The sequence below is a fragment of the Lynx rufus genome, unplaced genomic scaffold (assembly GCF_022079265.1).
Source record: "Lynx rufus isolate CCGP_SWC_20201006 ecotype Redwood Valley unplaced genomic scaffold, mLynRuf1.p SCAF_7, whole genome shotgun sequence".
Taxonomy (NCBI): Eukaryota; Metazoa; Chordata; class Mammalia; order Carnivora; family Felidae; genus Lynx; species Lynx rufus.
In genome coordinates, this window is record NW_025814889.1 from 5,050,226 (window position 1) to 5,066,069 (window position 15,844).

The window sequence follows — 15,844 nt, forward strand, 5'->3', positions numbered from 1 at the left end:
TCAACCCAACCCCCCACCCCTCCCCCGAAAAAAAAGGAAAAAAGAATCCAAATGCCTGAGGACTCATCCTGTCTTCAATCTGTTTCAACTGCCACAAAGTTTGTGGAGTCACAATGTCAAGTGGCCGTTCTGAACGGTCACAGGCCTTGGTGGGCAGGTGTTACGGACAGGAAATGTGACCTCTGGGTTTCAAGAACTCCATTCTTAAACTGGGGTGCCAGAAAGATTTTGAAAGTATCTTAGATGCATTTTTTTAGGTGTATTTATTACCCGAAAGAAGCCAACACAGAACCTAATAAAAATAACCTCAAGATTAAAATGTCATAGCTTAACTAGCAGTGCACAGAATATAGAAACATTTTCATTATTTCCTCCCAAATGTCCATGTAAGCAGGTTGGAAGCATCTCCTTCCTGGCTCCAAAACCAAAGTGAAACCAATGTCATGGCCAAGAAAAAGCCTATGAAAGAAGAAAGTAAACAGGCAGGGGCGCCTGGGTGGCTTAGTCAGTTCAGCGGCCAGCTCCTGATGTTGGCTCGGGTCGCGGTTTGAGGGATCAAGCCCCGAGCTATCAGCGCGGAGCCCGCTCGGGATTCTCTCTCGTCCTCTATCTCTGTATCGCACGTGCTCTCTAAAGAAGTAAGTAAATAAAAGAAAAAAGTAAACAGGCCAGTTATGTTTTATGGTTCACACAAATAGCCACTTCTTACCACGGCCTTACCCCATAGCATTAACCGTAGAACACATATGTGTAAATACATATGCTATACCGTATTCACGCAATTACGTGCATTTCTAAGGGTTCCAGACACCGACTTCATAATCATCTAATTTCACTTGCAGGGCAGAAAAAGCGAAATCCAGATTATGGAAGACTCGGGGCACTCCTGAGTCCAGATCTGCCCGTGTGTGGGTCACACCTAGGATGCCAGCCTCCTCAAGACCCGGGGGTAGAGGGGAGGCAGGGGAGGGAGGCAGAGGCCGCTGGCTACTGACCGACTTCACTGAACTCCCCAAGCAGGATGTGAATCACCATGCGTTTTGCTGTCCTCCTCAGAAATGCCCTCAGGACGCCGCGCTGTGGTCGAAGCACTGAAGGGTGTCCGTGCCGCACGCGAGCTGCTGAGCCAGGGCACCCGTGTCGTCCCGAGAGTCCCTCAGCCCGGACCGCAGAAGGAGCTCGACGCAAGCCGCGTGCTGGCCTGCGCAGGCCAGGTGCAGGGCTGCATGGAGACAGAGGCCACACAAATCTGGCGTGGGACCCCTGGGGCGACGCCCACCCGGGGAGCAGCTATTCCTACAAACAACACCCCTTCGGCTACACAGAATTTCTGTATTCTGTAAATTTGTCTCTACACCTTTGTCTCTACTAGATCAAAACATTTTTCCTTTTAACCTGATTGGGTTGGAAATGGTTTTAAAAACATCAACCAATTAGAAGACTTAACAGATCTGTCTACAGCAACCAAGCAATTTAACGAACGAGAAACAGGAGACTTGAAATGGCAAAGAAAAGACTTTCAAAGTTCTGTGAACTTTCCGTGTAAGTAGAAATACTGCCACAAATAAGAATGATGTGACAAAAAGAAACACTGACACACCTTCCCTTGGAAAACTAGCAATGAAGGTTTCTGGCATCATGAGCCCCAGGATCCCGTGTTCTGTGGAGAAAAGTCTTGTGTCCCTGAACTTGGTGACTGTCCTGTGCAGCCTCGGAGGGAGTTTCTGAAGCATCACGAACGTACTGGCAAGGTAGGCCGCCAGAGCACAGGGTGTTAAGGGGAGGGTTTATTCTAATGTCCGAATCCAGAGGATTAGCTCTGAAAGCATTTTTCTGAGCCCCAACTTTAAGAAATTATAGTTTTCAAATACACTCGAAAGAGAGACAACCTAAGAAAAATCTGTACTACTGGGACAGCTGGCATCGCCGTGGATTAGGATAGAAAGTACGTCCATGGTGCACGCACGCGCTGCTGTGGTTCAAATACCGGTGATAACAACACAGCGGCAATGAGCAGCAGGCGTCACCATTGCCATGGTAACAGCAACGTTCCCACAGCTTTGCCAACAGATGTTATTCGAAACAAAGCTTGCTGAGCTACTAGGGGCGTAACACGAAAACCAGTGTTTTTAATAAGAAAGTCCGTGTACCGTTTACATCCAGTTTACTATTAACTTCCAAGGCATGTGTAAGAAGCCTACCTGATCGATTTCTTGCGTCTTTACAGTTGATGTCGGCACCCAAGGCTAAGAGCACCTGGACTGTGCTCACATGTCCTTCCTGAGTGTTGAAATACACTTGTTATCACCGTGACAAGGACACAAGTGAGGCATTCAACGCTAATAATGCACGCTAGGTACTTCTTCTAAAATACTCAACTGCTGACACTGAATTCCCACCTCTAAAGGAAGATGCGTGCGACTCTCAAGTTCAAGTATAAACCGTTAAAGACTTTGGTGACATTTGGTTATTAAAATACAGAGGATCTACTCTCTAGGCCCAAATTATCGACTAATACAGCTGGGTTTCCTTCAGCGTAAGGTGTATATATCCGGATTTATACTGAACTTGCAATTCCGGGATCTCTCCAAGCAAATGTGCTTGTTGCTGGATAAACAGGAAGAGACAGCAGCCTATCCTGGATGGGAGTCTTATTACGGCTCATGTCACCATTTACCAAGCACTTTACAGGTTTCCTGTCCAGCAGCCAGCCAGCCAGTCAGTACACAGTCAGTACACGGTGAGGCGGAAGTCAAGGTTGCACATTACAGTGTTAGGACCCACTGGTTTGAGCCCCCAGGGCCACCCCAACCACCCCCCCCCGCCCCACCCAATTCCTCCTGGGGGGACACCGGCAGGAGAGTGCAGTTCACAAGAAAAAAATTTATTCCTGTTGCAGCCAGAAAAATAAGTAAAGCCGCTTAAGATAATACACAAAACACTCCTAACACTTAAAACGGGGCTGTAAGGAGCCACTTTTCTAGTGAAGACGTTTTGCACGTCTTAACCGTTTCGAAGCAGAAGAGCCTCACAGAAATCTGAGCTGAAATCCAGTGTACGGACAGAGCACTAGGAATTTCACAGAATGAATTTTTTTGGCTTCGAATAACATTCCTGAAAACGGAAAGGCACAAAGGCGGAAAGGCAGGCGCGAACACAAAACGCAGGCGTTACTGGGAGTAGAGATTTTACCCAGAGGCAAATAAGGGCAGGTTTCTATTTTAAGGGACACTTCAGGGGCAGGTCACGGGCGGTTCCTTCCCGCACAGAGATGGAACCAAAGAGACAGGGCCGCGAGCTGTCCGCCGCAGGGAAGGAACTGACCTTCGCCGCGTAGTGCAGTGCAGTGAGGTGGCCTGATGCTGCTCTCACGTCCACGTCCGTGCCGAGTTCACAGACCAAGAAGCGGATGGCTTCGTTCTGCCCAGTGAGCGCTGCCCTGTGGATGGCCTGCGCCCCCAGGGAATCCTGGGCAGACGCGTTGGCCTGGTAGATGGGGGGGTGGGAGGGGGGAGAACAAAGGTAAGAAGCAAAGAGACCCGGTCCACGGACCTTCTGACATCTGGGCAAAACTTTGGACTTTGTAGGTTTTTCTGGGCAGATGGTAACACAGCTGGTGCCAGACCCTCGCAGGCTCTCCAACCAGAAGGTGGGCATGCTCCAGCCAGAAGGGCACCCAGTGGGGGCAGTGAGACTGCCGCTCAGTGTTACATTATCTACTCCTCACAGGGACCCCCCGAAGAAATCACGTGTGTCTCCACATCACAGACGGAAACACTAATGCTCCAGGAGGTCAAGGGGTCCCCCGGGGAGACCGTGGCGGAGCTGGGATTTGAACCAGGGATTGGAACAACTGTGCTCTTGGTTGTTCCCGGAGCTAAAACTTGTAGGAAAAAGCAAAGACATAAAACCACTTCCGTACCTGATGCTTCTCTAGCAGCAGCCTGGCTACGTCGATGTGGCCACACTGAAGCGCGTCCATGAAGGGTGTGGAGCCACACCTATCCCTGCAGTCTGGTTGGTACTGGCCCCTGGAGTCCAAACCCACGGTAGGTGACGTGTGGTGCGGACGAGCTGGGACAATCTGGAGCGTGCTCCCCTCCCCTTTCTCCAGAGCCAGCCCACTGTCCCCTGCACCTCCGCTCCCCCTCTGACCTCCCTCCCCCTGTCCTACAGACCCTCATCTTTCCAGCTTCTTCTGCCAGAAGCTGGAGGTCACCCCTGATCCCTCATAACTGCTGTTACCAAAATCTCAGTCCCGTGTCCGAAACACAGCCTCCGACCCGTCTTCCTCCCCTGGGCTCCTGCCCGGGAATCCATTCTCTTAGGTACCCTGGGTGTGGCTGTGCCTGCTTAAAACTCGTATGGGCCAATCACAAAGGACAAAATCTAAAACGTCACAACCACGGGGTCAGGACATTGTGACATCCACCCCTCTCTCCAAGTTCCTTCCTTGCACCCTCCCTCCTCCCTGCGCTCACCACACCCCACCTCCTTCCCGTCCCACCTCCTTCCTGGTCCTCCTCATCCCACCTTCTTCTCAGTCCTACTACCCACTTGTCCTACCTTCTTCATACTCCTGCCTGTTCTACCTTCATCTGGGTCCTGCCTTTTTCTGTTCCTACCTACCTCACTGTCCTATCGTTTCTGTTCTCACCTTCAGCCTATCCTCTTCCTGGTTCTGCTTTCTCAGTACTACCTTCTTCCATTCCGACCTGTCCTACTTTTTCTTAATTCAGCTTCCAAGGTGACCTTCTTCCTTTCCTACCTTCTCCACAGACCTGCCTCCTCCCATCTTCCTTGTTTACGGCACTACCAGTCCCACCTTCTTCCTCGTCCTCTTCTCAGTCCTGACTCCAAATGGACTGACCTTCTTCCCTTCCTATCATCACCACGGTCCTACCTCCTACCTGAGCTTTCTCCGTTTCTACCTTCCTTACGGTCCCAGCTGTCCTACTTTCTACCTGGTCTTCTTCTACTCCTACCGTCTTCACAATCAATCCCACCTCTACCTTCTAACACAGTCTTACCTCCCTCGTCCTCCTAACATTTTCCATTCTTATCTTCTCCATGGTCACAATTGTCCTACCTTCTTCCTGGTCCTCTCTTCCTTACAGTCCTACCACATCCACCTGTCCTACCAACTTCCATTCCTACCTTCTTCTTGGTCGTGCCTCCCACCTGACCTACCTTCTGTTCCTACCTGTCCTACCTCCCACCCATCCTGTCTTCTTCTGTTCCTACCTTCTTCCTGGTCCTCTCTTCCTTACAGTCCTACCACCCACCTGTCCTACCAGCTTCCGTTCCTATCTTCTTTTTGGTCATGCCTCCCACCTGACCTACCTTCTGTTCCTACCTGTCCTACATCCCACCCATCCTGTCTTCTGTTCCTACCTTCTTCCTGGTCTTCTGTTCGTCCTGGTCCTGCTTCCCACCTCACCCACCTTCTTCCGTTCCTCCCTATCTGACCTCCCTCCTCTCCTATCTTCTTCCATTCTTACCTTCAGGGTCCTATCTGTCCTACCTTCTTGGTCCCACTTCCACCTGTTCTACCTTTGTCATGGTCCTATCTGTCCTACCCTCTCCGTGGTCATTCTCTTCTCCCCCAGTTGCCTAGCTCTTTGCTGCCTTTGCCTTTGCTGATCCCCTCTGCTTGGAACACCGTTTCTCCCTTCTTCGCTAGGTGAACTCCAACCTCTCCTTCAAATTACAGTTTTGATATGACCTCACAGAGGCCTCTCCTCTCCCTTCCATCTACCGTACAACCTTTGCTCCTGCACAGCACTGCATGAAGCCCTGTTCTCTTCCTACTATACGTCATCTCCTCAGATAACCTCTCCCAGTTTCGTGAATTCAGTCAACACTTCTCTGTTGATGATGCTCACATTTATAGCTCCGCTCACACCTCTCCTGTGGGACTCAGATCTGTGTCTGTAGCTCCCCACTCCAAGTCTCTGCTTGGGTGCCTCACAAGCACATGCAACTCAACGTGTCCCAAAGTGAAATGATCATCTTCCCCGCAAACCTGCTCCTCCTGCAGTATTTTGTCTCAGTAAATGGCACCAGCACCACCGGCTGCTTCAGTGAGAAACCTGTCATCCTCGACTTCTCCTTCCTCATTCCCTTGATCCAACTATTCACCCAGATCTGTTGATTCCGCTTCCTTAGTATCTCCCAATCTCTCTCTCCACCCCTATGGTCAGCCACGATTTCTCTTGTTTAACTGTAACGGCCTCCCAACGTTCACTGCACCCACTCCTGCTTCCCTTCCTACCCGCTCTGTTTTCCAACCAGAGAACCTTAAAAAATGCAAACTTCTTACTGCCATCCACCCACCCCTCTGCTTACAACCCTTCAGTGGGGTCTCATACGTTTCGAATAAGATCTAGAGTCTCACACAGCCCCACCTGAGTCCAGTCTTCCTCTCCAGCCTCATCGTGTACTGTCCTCCCTTCACTCCTTAGGTATCAGCACACCCTGAACTTCTCTCAGCTTACTAACACACATGCTTTCTCTCTGCTCCGAGCATTCCCGGGTACTGTTACCCCTGGAATGCTGCCACACCTCCCACGCTCAGCCTCCTTCAGATCATGGCTTAAATATCCCTGGGGCCAAGATTTCACACTCCCGGCCAAGTTGGGTCTCCCTGTCTTATGTTCCTGGAGGGATCCTGCAATTCCTGGCACTCATCAGACTCACAGGATGCGAACAGTGTCTTCTCTGCCCGTGGGTGAGTTCCATGAGGGGGGACCCATGCTGGCTGGCTTCTGTTGTAGCCCGTGCATCTGGCATAGTGCTTAGAGCTTAGATGCTGAACGAATGAAGACATGAATCCTTGTCGAATGAACAGATACATGGATGATTTTCCCCCCTTATGGTTGTCAGCTATTTTTGTGTCATATTCTTTGAGTTATCTTATGTTCTTTGTTCATTTCTCTTTTTGCACTGTAGTTTCTGAGCAATTTTTCTGAGCTCTACTTACAGTATCAATATTAAGCATCACAATTGGTGAATACTTTGTTCAATTTGCTGTTTTGTTCTTACCTCTGTAGAAGCACCTTTACTGCCTCTAAACAGCCATGCATTGCTGGGAGAAGAGAGTTGAGAGTCAGAGCCTTTTAGTGCATGTATAAAACTTTCTTTTCCTCTTCTTTCTGCCCTGTCCTTTTAGCTATCACTTATGGGAAGCAGTAATTAGATACACTGTTACCACACTAGAAAAATAAAAATTTAGCTGGGTAAGTGGTAAAGATGTTGCTAGTCAACATTTGATTATCTTGTCTTTATAAGCACTTTCATGGCAAATTCTCAGTCCTAAACTTTCTCTTCAATTTTGTGCTGCAAATCCTTAGGGCCGGTCAGTTTTTGTGTAGGAAAAACATATTATCATAGACAAACATATTAATAGTGATCCACAACAAAATAACCAGGAATGTAATTCTCCTGCTAAAGACAACCAAACTTGATAATAAAGATTTCAACTATCTGTTCTCCACCACTTTTTGTGAATGGCTAGGTGCTGATTGTTTCTAGTTTCTACGGCAACTAGTCAAACAATTCAAGAGCAAAAAGAAAAGTTTTTCTACTCACTTATAAAGTGCTTCCCCCCCCCCACCTTTTTTTTTAGTTGAGAGAGACAGAGAACATGAGTGGGCAGAGGGTGAGAGAGAAAGAATCTTAAACAACACTTAGCATGGAGCCCAAAGCATGGCTCAATCTCATGACTACGAGAACATGACCTGAGCTGAAATCAAGGATGCTTAACCGACAGGTGCCCTTCACTTACAAAGTTTTAGAAAGAATTCCTTGGTCTCTAACTGCTCTCTGTGGCCGTAATAATTGTATGCGTATTTCCTAAACTATATTGTGTCATAGGTATTCATGTTTTGAGAAACTATAGCCCTGTATTCTAATTCAATGTACTATGCAGAAGGCTGAAGATTATTTTCTAAATTTCTTTTTTTTTTAAAGTTTATTTCTTTTTTGGGAGATAGTGAGTGGGGGAGGGGCAAAGAGAGGGAGAGAGAGAATCCCAAGTAGGCTCCATGCTGTCAGCACAGAGCCCGAAGTGGGGCTTGAGCCCACAAACTGTGAGATCGTGACCTGAGCTGAAATCAAGAGCTAGGTGCTTAACTGGGTGAGCCACCCGGAGCCCTTATTTTCTAAATGTCTTGATCTGGACTTTTGAGGTCTTTAATATCTGTGTTATACCACAACACTTTTTGCTTTCCACTAATTAAAAATAATCTACAAATAGGCAATTCAGATTTAAGGATAATCACTCAGTTGTGCCCCAAGTTTTTATTGACATTATCACTGGATAAGTCAAATACACTCAGGCCCAGGTACTTAATTACAAGCACCTACATTTATTTACATGGTCAGCACTATGGTAGGTGCTGCTGACGATGTGCAGAAATACAGTCTCTTTTTATCCTGCCTGAAACAGTAACAACATAAGAAGATGCTGAAAATAGCAACACCCAGCTGTTCTGTGCTCACTGTGCATCAAGCACCGTGCCAAGGGATTTATGTACATCACGTTCCTTGAAGTCTACAACAACCTTGTGGTACGGGCATCGTTACGGTCATGATTTTGCTGATGAGGAAACTCACTTAAAAGACTAAGTTCGTTGTCCACGGTCAAAGACAGTAAGGCACAGAACCAGCTTTCTGTCTAGGAAACTGGGGAGGATTGGATAGATATACAGGAAAAGCGAATGAATGCGAGGAAGAATGTTTGTGCCACGTTCCATTAGTTTGGACAGCAAACTGTGTGCCAAGATGCCCCAAAGCTGCTCTTATTCCTGGCCCTCTAGTTTCCAAACCCCACCCCCGTGGGCGACTCTAACTAGAAGGCGTTCTGCGGTGTGAGGCCAAGTGGCTGCACATCTACGCATGCTCCCTGTAGGGCTCCTGGCCGTACCTGCCGTGTGCAGGGGGGTTCTCCCGATCTTGCTCTCCGTCTTCCAGGCGTCTGGGTAAACAGTGAGCAAGTACTGGAGGATCACAGGGTCCCCCTCTCGGCTGGCAACGTGGACACTGTTCCAGCCGTCTTTGTTCTTGAGAAGTGGATTAGCGCCATGTTCCACAAGGTCCTGGATCACCTCGAGATTCCTCCTTGTGCAGGCCATCATCAGTGGGGTCCTAAGGCCAACAAGGACAAACCGTCAGACGGAAGGGCAGCTGAGACGTTAGAAGTGTGCGACCAGGTCTTCAGAAAATCATGTGTCCTTGGCAGAGATGAAAACCTACGGGACTCAGGGGTCTGGGAAGCAGGAAAACAGCTTCGACGGGCAACTTCTCTGCCTGCTGTGAGGCCCCTAGAATAGGTGTACCTGAAGGAGGGGAATAGCGAGGAGGCAGGCCCGCTTCTGAACTAGTTTGCACTATGGGACTGAACTGAGACAGAGTGAGTCGAAACCACAGTCTGTCTTGTAGTATTTGTGTAAGAAGTACCCTGCCAGACTTATCCCATTTACTTCAGTCAGTAACTGTTTCTTAAATTGTGTTGAGAAGGCATCAAAAAAGAACATTGGACATACTGCCTCCCCATGAGGAGCACACATGGGTGACACAAACCAAACAGCGTGACTATAAGAAGTTTCTGAACTGACTTGTGTCCACAGTTATGGGAATAAGCTACATGAATGTCAAGGGAGGTGACTCTATCCTTCCTTTTCTGCCACATAAATGATTTGGATGAGCCATTTCAATTCCATGAGCTTCTGGTTTCTTCCTTGCAAAATGAGGAAGACACAACCCCTGGAAAGCAAAGGCAGATCTTACTTACCTCCTTATTCCAGGGGTTAGAACCCACGTCTGGCACACAGCGGGGAGCTCACTATACGTGGGTGACCTCCAAGGCCTCATCTAGGATCTAGCTCCTAAGATTGTTATGATATTAATTAATTACCAACACTTCGGGGGGGGATGTAGTAGTGATAGTAAGAGGGGGAAACCCAAATAAATGAAGGCTGGAACCTTCCAGAAAGACTTCACAGAGGGAAGAATCTTGAGCAAGGCATGAGGATTGGAAAAGCAGGGAAGGTACTGCAGAAAGCCAGGAAGGGGAGAATGGGCAAAAATGCTTCCCTGGGACTACACCTGCCAAATACATCGTCAAATGAACCTTGCCCTTTAATGGTTTTTTGAGGGGAGGCCGGTTCCCCCAGAATTGTTTTGAGGCACGTATGAGGTAACGTGTTTCTTGTTAAGGTCTTCAGACCTACTGCCCAGCAGCAGCAGAAATTCAGTCTTGTGCTAAGTCATGGCCAAAGTGCAGCCCTCAACACATACCCATGCAGACTCCCCCATCCCAGTGGGCAAGACGCACTTTATTTAACTATAAGGCTATCTGCCGTGGCTCATACTTCTATCAGATCAGGAATCTGTTGCAGGCAGGAACTTCATTACGTTATGAATCTTAGGCTATTCATAACCCCTAAGGAGGCCCAGGTAGTGAGTACTGAACACAATGTCGCTCTAACAAAATGCAGCTGGTTTGGGTGATGGCACAGGTGAGTATGTGGACTGTGGAGGCGGTTATGCAAGGCTATTCCCGTGATAAGATCACACAGAGCACGGCACACACTCAAGTGTCCTTACAACTGGTGAAATCTGAATGAGTACACTGACTGCAGCAACGTCAGTTTCTTAGTTTTGATATCGTACTGCAGCTGTGTAAGATGGTAGCTTTAGGGGCAGCTGGGGGGTGGGCTTGTGGGGCTTCCAGCAACCTTTGTTTGCAACCTTCTGTGCACCTTTAACTATTTCAAGGTAGCAAGTTCAAACAATGACACTGGTGTACTCATGCAGCTAGGCGAGGCTCAAGCTATACAGGGTACAGACAATTCCCTGTTTGATCGTATTCTATACTCTTTCATGAAGAGAACGGGTTTGGAACACAAGGTTGGAGCACTTGACCCCGCAAGAGTAGGAACAGTGGTCGCAGTGGGTCATCTGTCCTGTCGGGGAGGGCTGAGAAGCTATGGGGTCGAGGTGGACAAAGTACACGGGAATCTGGGACTCTGCGGAAAAGGGGACGGGGGAGAGATCCTTCTGGAACTCCAGCCACCTACCAGTCGGCCTTCTTGAGGCAGTCCACCGCGGCTCCTCTGCCCAGCAGGTATCGCACGCAGTCCAGGTGGCCCATGGAGGCAGCCTCGTGCAGAGGCCGCTTGTAGTCCCGGTTGGCGGCCTCGATGTCCATGTCCCAGGACTCCACCAGGTAGGCCAGCACGTCCCGATGGCCGTGGCGGGCGGCGCAGTGCAGCAGGGTGTCCCCGGCGGGCCCCGGGCAGCTCGCGCGCCCAGCTCCCCGCAGCTCCTCCCGCAGGGCGCACAGCCGGCCCTCCTGCGCTAGCCGGTAGGGCCGCCGCGGGTCCCCGGGCGCCGCCATGGCCGCGCGGGGCGTCCGGGGCCCCCCAGCCCTGCGCCCCCCACCCCACACCCACCCGGCCCCGCTGCTCCGCGTGGGGCCAGTCCTCCAGCGCGCGACTCGCCGGGCGGGCCGCTGCGGACGAGCTCACGGGCGCCCGGGCTTCTTTTGGGGGCGGCACCTCAGGTGGGCGGGAGCCTCCGACGACCCCGCCCGGGTCCGCGCTCACAGCGTGCCGCTGCGGGGTCCCCCCGGCCCGAGCGCCGCCCGGAGGAGGAGGCCGGCCCCGCGGCCGAGGGAGCCAGCTGGGGGCCGCCGCGGGCCCTCAGCGAGGGGGTGGGCCCCCGCGCGTCCCCACCCCCGACCCCTCCCGCACCCAACCTCAGCCAGCCCCTCGCCCCGCCGCGACCCCTCCTCTGGTCCCCGGGAGCTCGGAGGAACTCTGGGAAACTTTCCGCTCGCCTGCCCGGCCCCAGCGGAAGCACGGACGGGGCGGAGCCTGCCAGCGGTAGCCGCGCCCCCTGCTGGAGCGCGTTTCGATTGGTCGCTGGAGCAGTCCGTCAGCGCGCCCCCTCCTCCTGCCGTTCCCATTGGCCGTGCAGGCCGTCCGTCAGCCCTGGCGACGGGCTCTTCCCGGGGCTGCGGCTAGGGCGGAGCTGGCGGAGGAAGTCGGCGGCCTGCTCGGGCTGGCGCTGCCCTGGGGACGCTGGGACTGGGAGGCCGGGTGGCCCGGGCCCTGCGGCGGCGGCGGCGGCGGCGGTGGCGGTGGCGGTGGCGGCGGGAGCCCGGGTCCGGAGCGCCATAGTGCGTGAGGCAGCGGACGTGGCAGGGAGCGCGGGCGGGGCTCGGCCGTGGGGACACTGAACCTCTGGGGGTCCTGCTTTGGGGTCCGGCCTCGCGGGGCGGGGAGCAGAGCCGCGGGGGCCTCCGGGGCCCGGGCCGAGCTCAGCGGTGGAGGAGTTCGTGCCCGCCGCCGGCCGCCGCGCTGCCGGGGCTCGGCAGGGCGTGCACGCAGTAGGGCGAGGGGCGCCCCCACACTGCGTTCTGTGGCCCGGGGAGGGGACAGCTGGTCGCCCCTCGTCGGTTGTTGAGGACCGAGTCTTGGGGGACGTGGCCTCGGTGGCTGGCAAGCCAGCATTGCCTTTTCTGCCCTAGTGTTTTGACCTTGGGCGAGTCACTTGATTGTGTCCTTCTGCCACTCTTTCGTTTGCGGTCTCCCTTCCCTTTTCTGGATATTAAGAAAATTGGGGTGAGGTGGGAAGGCCTCGAACTTGTTTTGTTGAGATCTAAGCAGGCTGTATCGGGTGATGGGAGAGATTAGGGCAGGTACTGAGTTCTTAGCCAGATCTTACTGGCTACTAGTCACTTAAACCTTCTGCTGTTTTCAGTCCAAAAGTTGCTATTTGCTAGGCCTGGAAAGAGGCTTTACATTTTTGTGTTGTGCTGTGTGGTAAAGTACTTTACGTTAATTATCTAATCTGCAAACAAGCCTGTAAGGCATCATTACAGGTGTGGAAATTGAGGCCTAAAGCAGTCCTTTCCCCCGTGCAACTACAGGTAGTAAAGTCTTCTGGAACAAAGGTAGCTCCTAGCTGGTGGTTCCTGGAGCTGTGCTCGAATAAATTAACGGAGATTAAAAAAAAAAAAAAAAAAAAGATCTCTGTTAGGGACCCATGAAAACAAGCCCGTTTTCCTAATGAGCATATTGAATTTGGTTCATTTACTGAGTAATACGGGTAGTCATTGGAGACAGAAGTGGGTCCAATATCAGCTTTGCCAAAGTTACTGTTACATTACGTCTTGCCACTTCAACAAAAGGTAGGCATCCAATTATTTTGAAATGCATGACGTTTTAGAACATGCCCAGCATTGCTTTTACTACGGCCGTTGGTTTGGTGCAAATGGAAGTTGAACATCTAGTAACTTCCTATTTTTTGCTGCTAATGCCCTCCCCCATCCTAATTACACACGGCTTCACCTTTTCTTGCCTTACGTCTCCAGTTTCCCTGTTTTAAAAAACAAAATGGGGGGACACACACAGATGCACAATAAGAATATTTCAGACCCAGAGAATTGGTTATGTAACTAGTGCCCAGCGCAATTAATTCTGCCTCTCCTAGGTTCTTCAGCAACCCAGCTTCCGTATCCCCCTCTAGATAACTAGATGATAATGGATATGAGCATGACCACAGCCCTTGTAATTTTCTAGAGCAAGAGCTTGGTGTAGAGGGGAGGAATCTTTATAGTATGCTAACAGATGGAGCTGTGCTTGGGTCTCGCTGATTTCCCAGTTGGACTGCCCGTTCCTTTTGTGCAGGCTTTGGAATTTGTGGTCTGGTGTTTAGTGTCACATTTCTCACATAGTCAGTGCTGGCATTGTGATTTGCTACGTGGCTGTCTGCTCTCCTTATGTCGTATTTCGTGGTGCTGTAGCATTCAGCTTTGGTCATCAGTTCATGATAATTGACATCTTTTTGTGATCTGGGAGCGCATGAACGCTATTGGTATTGGTCTTAGAACTGTACGTTCAGATTTGTTGCCATCGTCTGTTCTCTGCTCATCATATCCCTCTATCCTTCCCAGGCTGATTTTATTTGAAAGCTGAATTTGGATTCTGTCTGTGCCCTTTGGGCTGTGAAATCACTTACTCCTAGAAATTTATCTGTCATCAGAGCATCTCACGTCGTCTTAGAGCTTCAACTGTCTCTCTCATGCCTTTTGAGGACCAGTCCTTCCTGGAGCTTAACCTGGCATTTCACAGGTAACTTTAGAACAGAACAAACAAACAACTGTTTTCAAAACCGGAAACTTTCATCTTCCCCTTCAAGGAAAAGGCAAGTGAAACAAAAAAACACTATCTCTCTTTTACTCCTTAACATGGTTACTGACCTGACCACTGGGTTCCAGGCAGAAATGTCAGTTACCTTTGTTGTTCTTTCTCTTTGATCTCTTTCAGTCTTGTCAAAAAAGAGGCGTTGGACTTCCTTCCTGTTCCCCTTCTCCCCGTTTCTGCTGCTCCCAGGCCTTTACCAACTCTTGTCTCGGTTAGGGAAGTGACTTTGTCTTTTTTTACTGGCAGTCTCTGTGTCTACCCATCCTCTGGACCCAGCTTCCAGGATTACTGTTCTGGAGTGTGGATTTGACTGTACATTGACCCGGCTGGTACACTGGATGATCCCCTGAACCTCCTGCACTAAAGCCCACAATTCCTTTAGTGTTCTCTTTAACGCTTTGCAATCTGTGCCTCTAAATTCCATTTCCAGCCTTGTTCCCCATCCATGAACTTCTTGTTCTGATGAAATTCGATTTCGCACCACACCAGTGCTGTGCTGTTTCCCTGTGTTTTTTGCACATACTGTTTCTCCTGCCTTACTGAATCCTACTCTTTTGAGGCTGAACACTTCATAAAGCCCTTTTCAACGTTGTTACTCTGTCCCCTTTACTACCACAGCCCTTCGTGCGTGCACTTGTGCAGCATTTATATTGCCGTATGTATGGTACCTTGTGTTTGTTTTGTGGGCTGCCTTATGGGCAGGCAAAATCTTTCCTGTGTTGTGTGCTCACTGTTTAAAATAGCATTTGACATTAGAGAAACTCAGAGAGGAAGCCCTCATGGTGTTTATAATGAATCTGGGTCATGGTAGATACTTGAGTACTTAAAAGTGGTCGTGGAATGAATGGACAATAGAACAAGCATGTCAAATATATGAAAATGTATTCTGGTCTGTAAATAGCCATCATTGTCTTATTTTTCCTTTTCTTTCACCGTTCCTTCGTATCCTTGTGAGAAACCTGCATCTCCGTCCTTGTGCACTGTAACAAGTGAGTGCTGTCTCTCCGTGGGGAGCAGGTGTTTGTGGGGCGTGAGAGGATCTGAGGAAGATGAAGCCGTGTCATAGGAGCTAGACCCGGAGTGTTTTCTTTCTGTGTTTGTTTCTTGTAGTGCTAATGGGGACAAACTGTTTTGAAGTTTTTCCATTTTGAGCTTACCGTATTTAGTGATATTTTCCTTTCAGCTAACATTTCCTAAATACTTGCTTGTTATTAAATCTCTGGTTATGACATTTCAGTGAGTAAAAAAAAAAAAAAAAGTGATCCAGAAATTAAACCTGAAGCTGCTTTTTTTTTTTTAGAAGCTGCTTTAAACCTTTCTGATTATGGAAGGCAGACTGTGACAGTAGAAAGAACACTGCCCCTTAGGGAGTCAGAAGAACTACGTGCTGTCACCTGCAAGCCGCATTGCGACTTGAAGCAAGCCTTGTCTGAGCCCCCCGTGAAATCGTGGCCCCGTCGTAGCATTGCGTGAAGTTCCAGTGGGCATATGTGAAGGAACTTCAGCAGCTATGAAGCACTTAGAAGCTGTGAGGTGTAGGGGAGGGTTTCGGAGCCAAGGAAGAACCAAACTTTTATCGAGGGAAACAGCGCAGTGGTTGTGCATTTGTTAGTTTAGTCGCAGTCACTCAT

General features: G+C 50.1%; 2 protein-coding genes across 6 annotated transcripts in view; one reads left to right on the top strand and one right to left on the bottom strand.

Annotated features, from left to right (window-relative positions):
* Positions 1-244: 244 nt before the first annotated feature.
* ANKRD16 (ankyrin repeat domain 16) lies at positions 245-11,716 on the bottom strand. 2 transcript variants are annotated; one of them, XM_047065171.1, is made up of 8 exons: positions 11,082-11,705; positions 8,927-9,147; positions 7,045-7,087; positions 3,923-4,031; positions 3,325-3,486; positions 2,202-2,280; positions 996-1,222; positions 245-630 (listed from the first exon to the last, which is right to left on the bottom strand). In XM_047065171.1, the coding sequence occupies exons 1-7, from the start codon at positions 11,399-11,401 to the stop codon at positions 1,065-1,067; spliced, it is 1,092 nt and encodes a 363-aa protein (XP_046921127.1). In that variant the 5' UTR covers positions 11,402-11,705; the 3' UTR covers positions 245-630; positions 996-1,064. The 2 variants fall into 2 exon arrangements, with proteins under 2 accessions (XP_046921127.1, XP_046921128.1); XM_047065172.1 differs by lacking the exons at positions 245-630; positions 2,202-2,280 and having other exon boundaries at positions 1,067-1,222; positions 11,082-11,716.
* A 450-nt stretch (positions 11,717-12,166) lies between these two features.
* The window catches only part of FBH1 (F-box DNA helicase 1), a 50,063-nt gene continuing 46,385 nt past the window's right edge, over positions 12,167-15,844 (top strand). Inside the window, exon 1 of one of the 4 annotated variants that reach the window (XM_047067388.1) lies at positions 12,167-12,184. In XM_047067388.1, coding sequence (XP_046923344.1) covers position 12,184 — 1 coding nt within the window. In that variant the 5' untranslated portion in view covers positions 12,167-12,183. Of the gene's footprint in view, positions 12,185-12,324; positions 14,215-15,844 lie in introns of those variants that run through there. The other 3 variants (XM_047067390.1, XM_047067392.1, XM_047067393.1) reach the window with 3 other exon arrangements.

What these genes read in the sequence shown, in the direction of transcription:
- ANKRD16 (XM_047065171.1), bottom strand. Translation starts at nt 11,401, where the DNA reads ATGGCGGCGCCCGGGGACCCGCGGCGGCCCTACCGGCTAGCGCAGGAG. An exon ending in GTAAAGGTGCTTCTACAGAG is followed by an intron (nt 4,032 to 7,044) that starts GTAAGAACAAAA and finishes TTTGGACTCCAG; the next exon opens with GGGCCAGTACCAACCAGACT. An exon ending in TGCTGCTAGAGAAGCATCAG is followed by an intron (nt 3,487 to 3,922) that starts GTACGGAAGTGG and finishes CCCATCTACCAG; the next exon opens with GCCAACGCGTCTGCCCAGGA.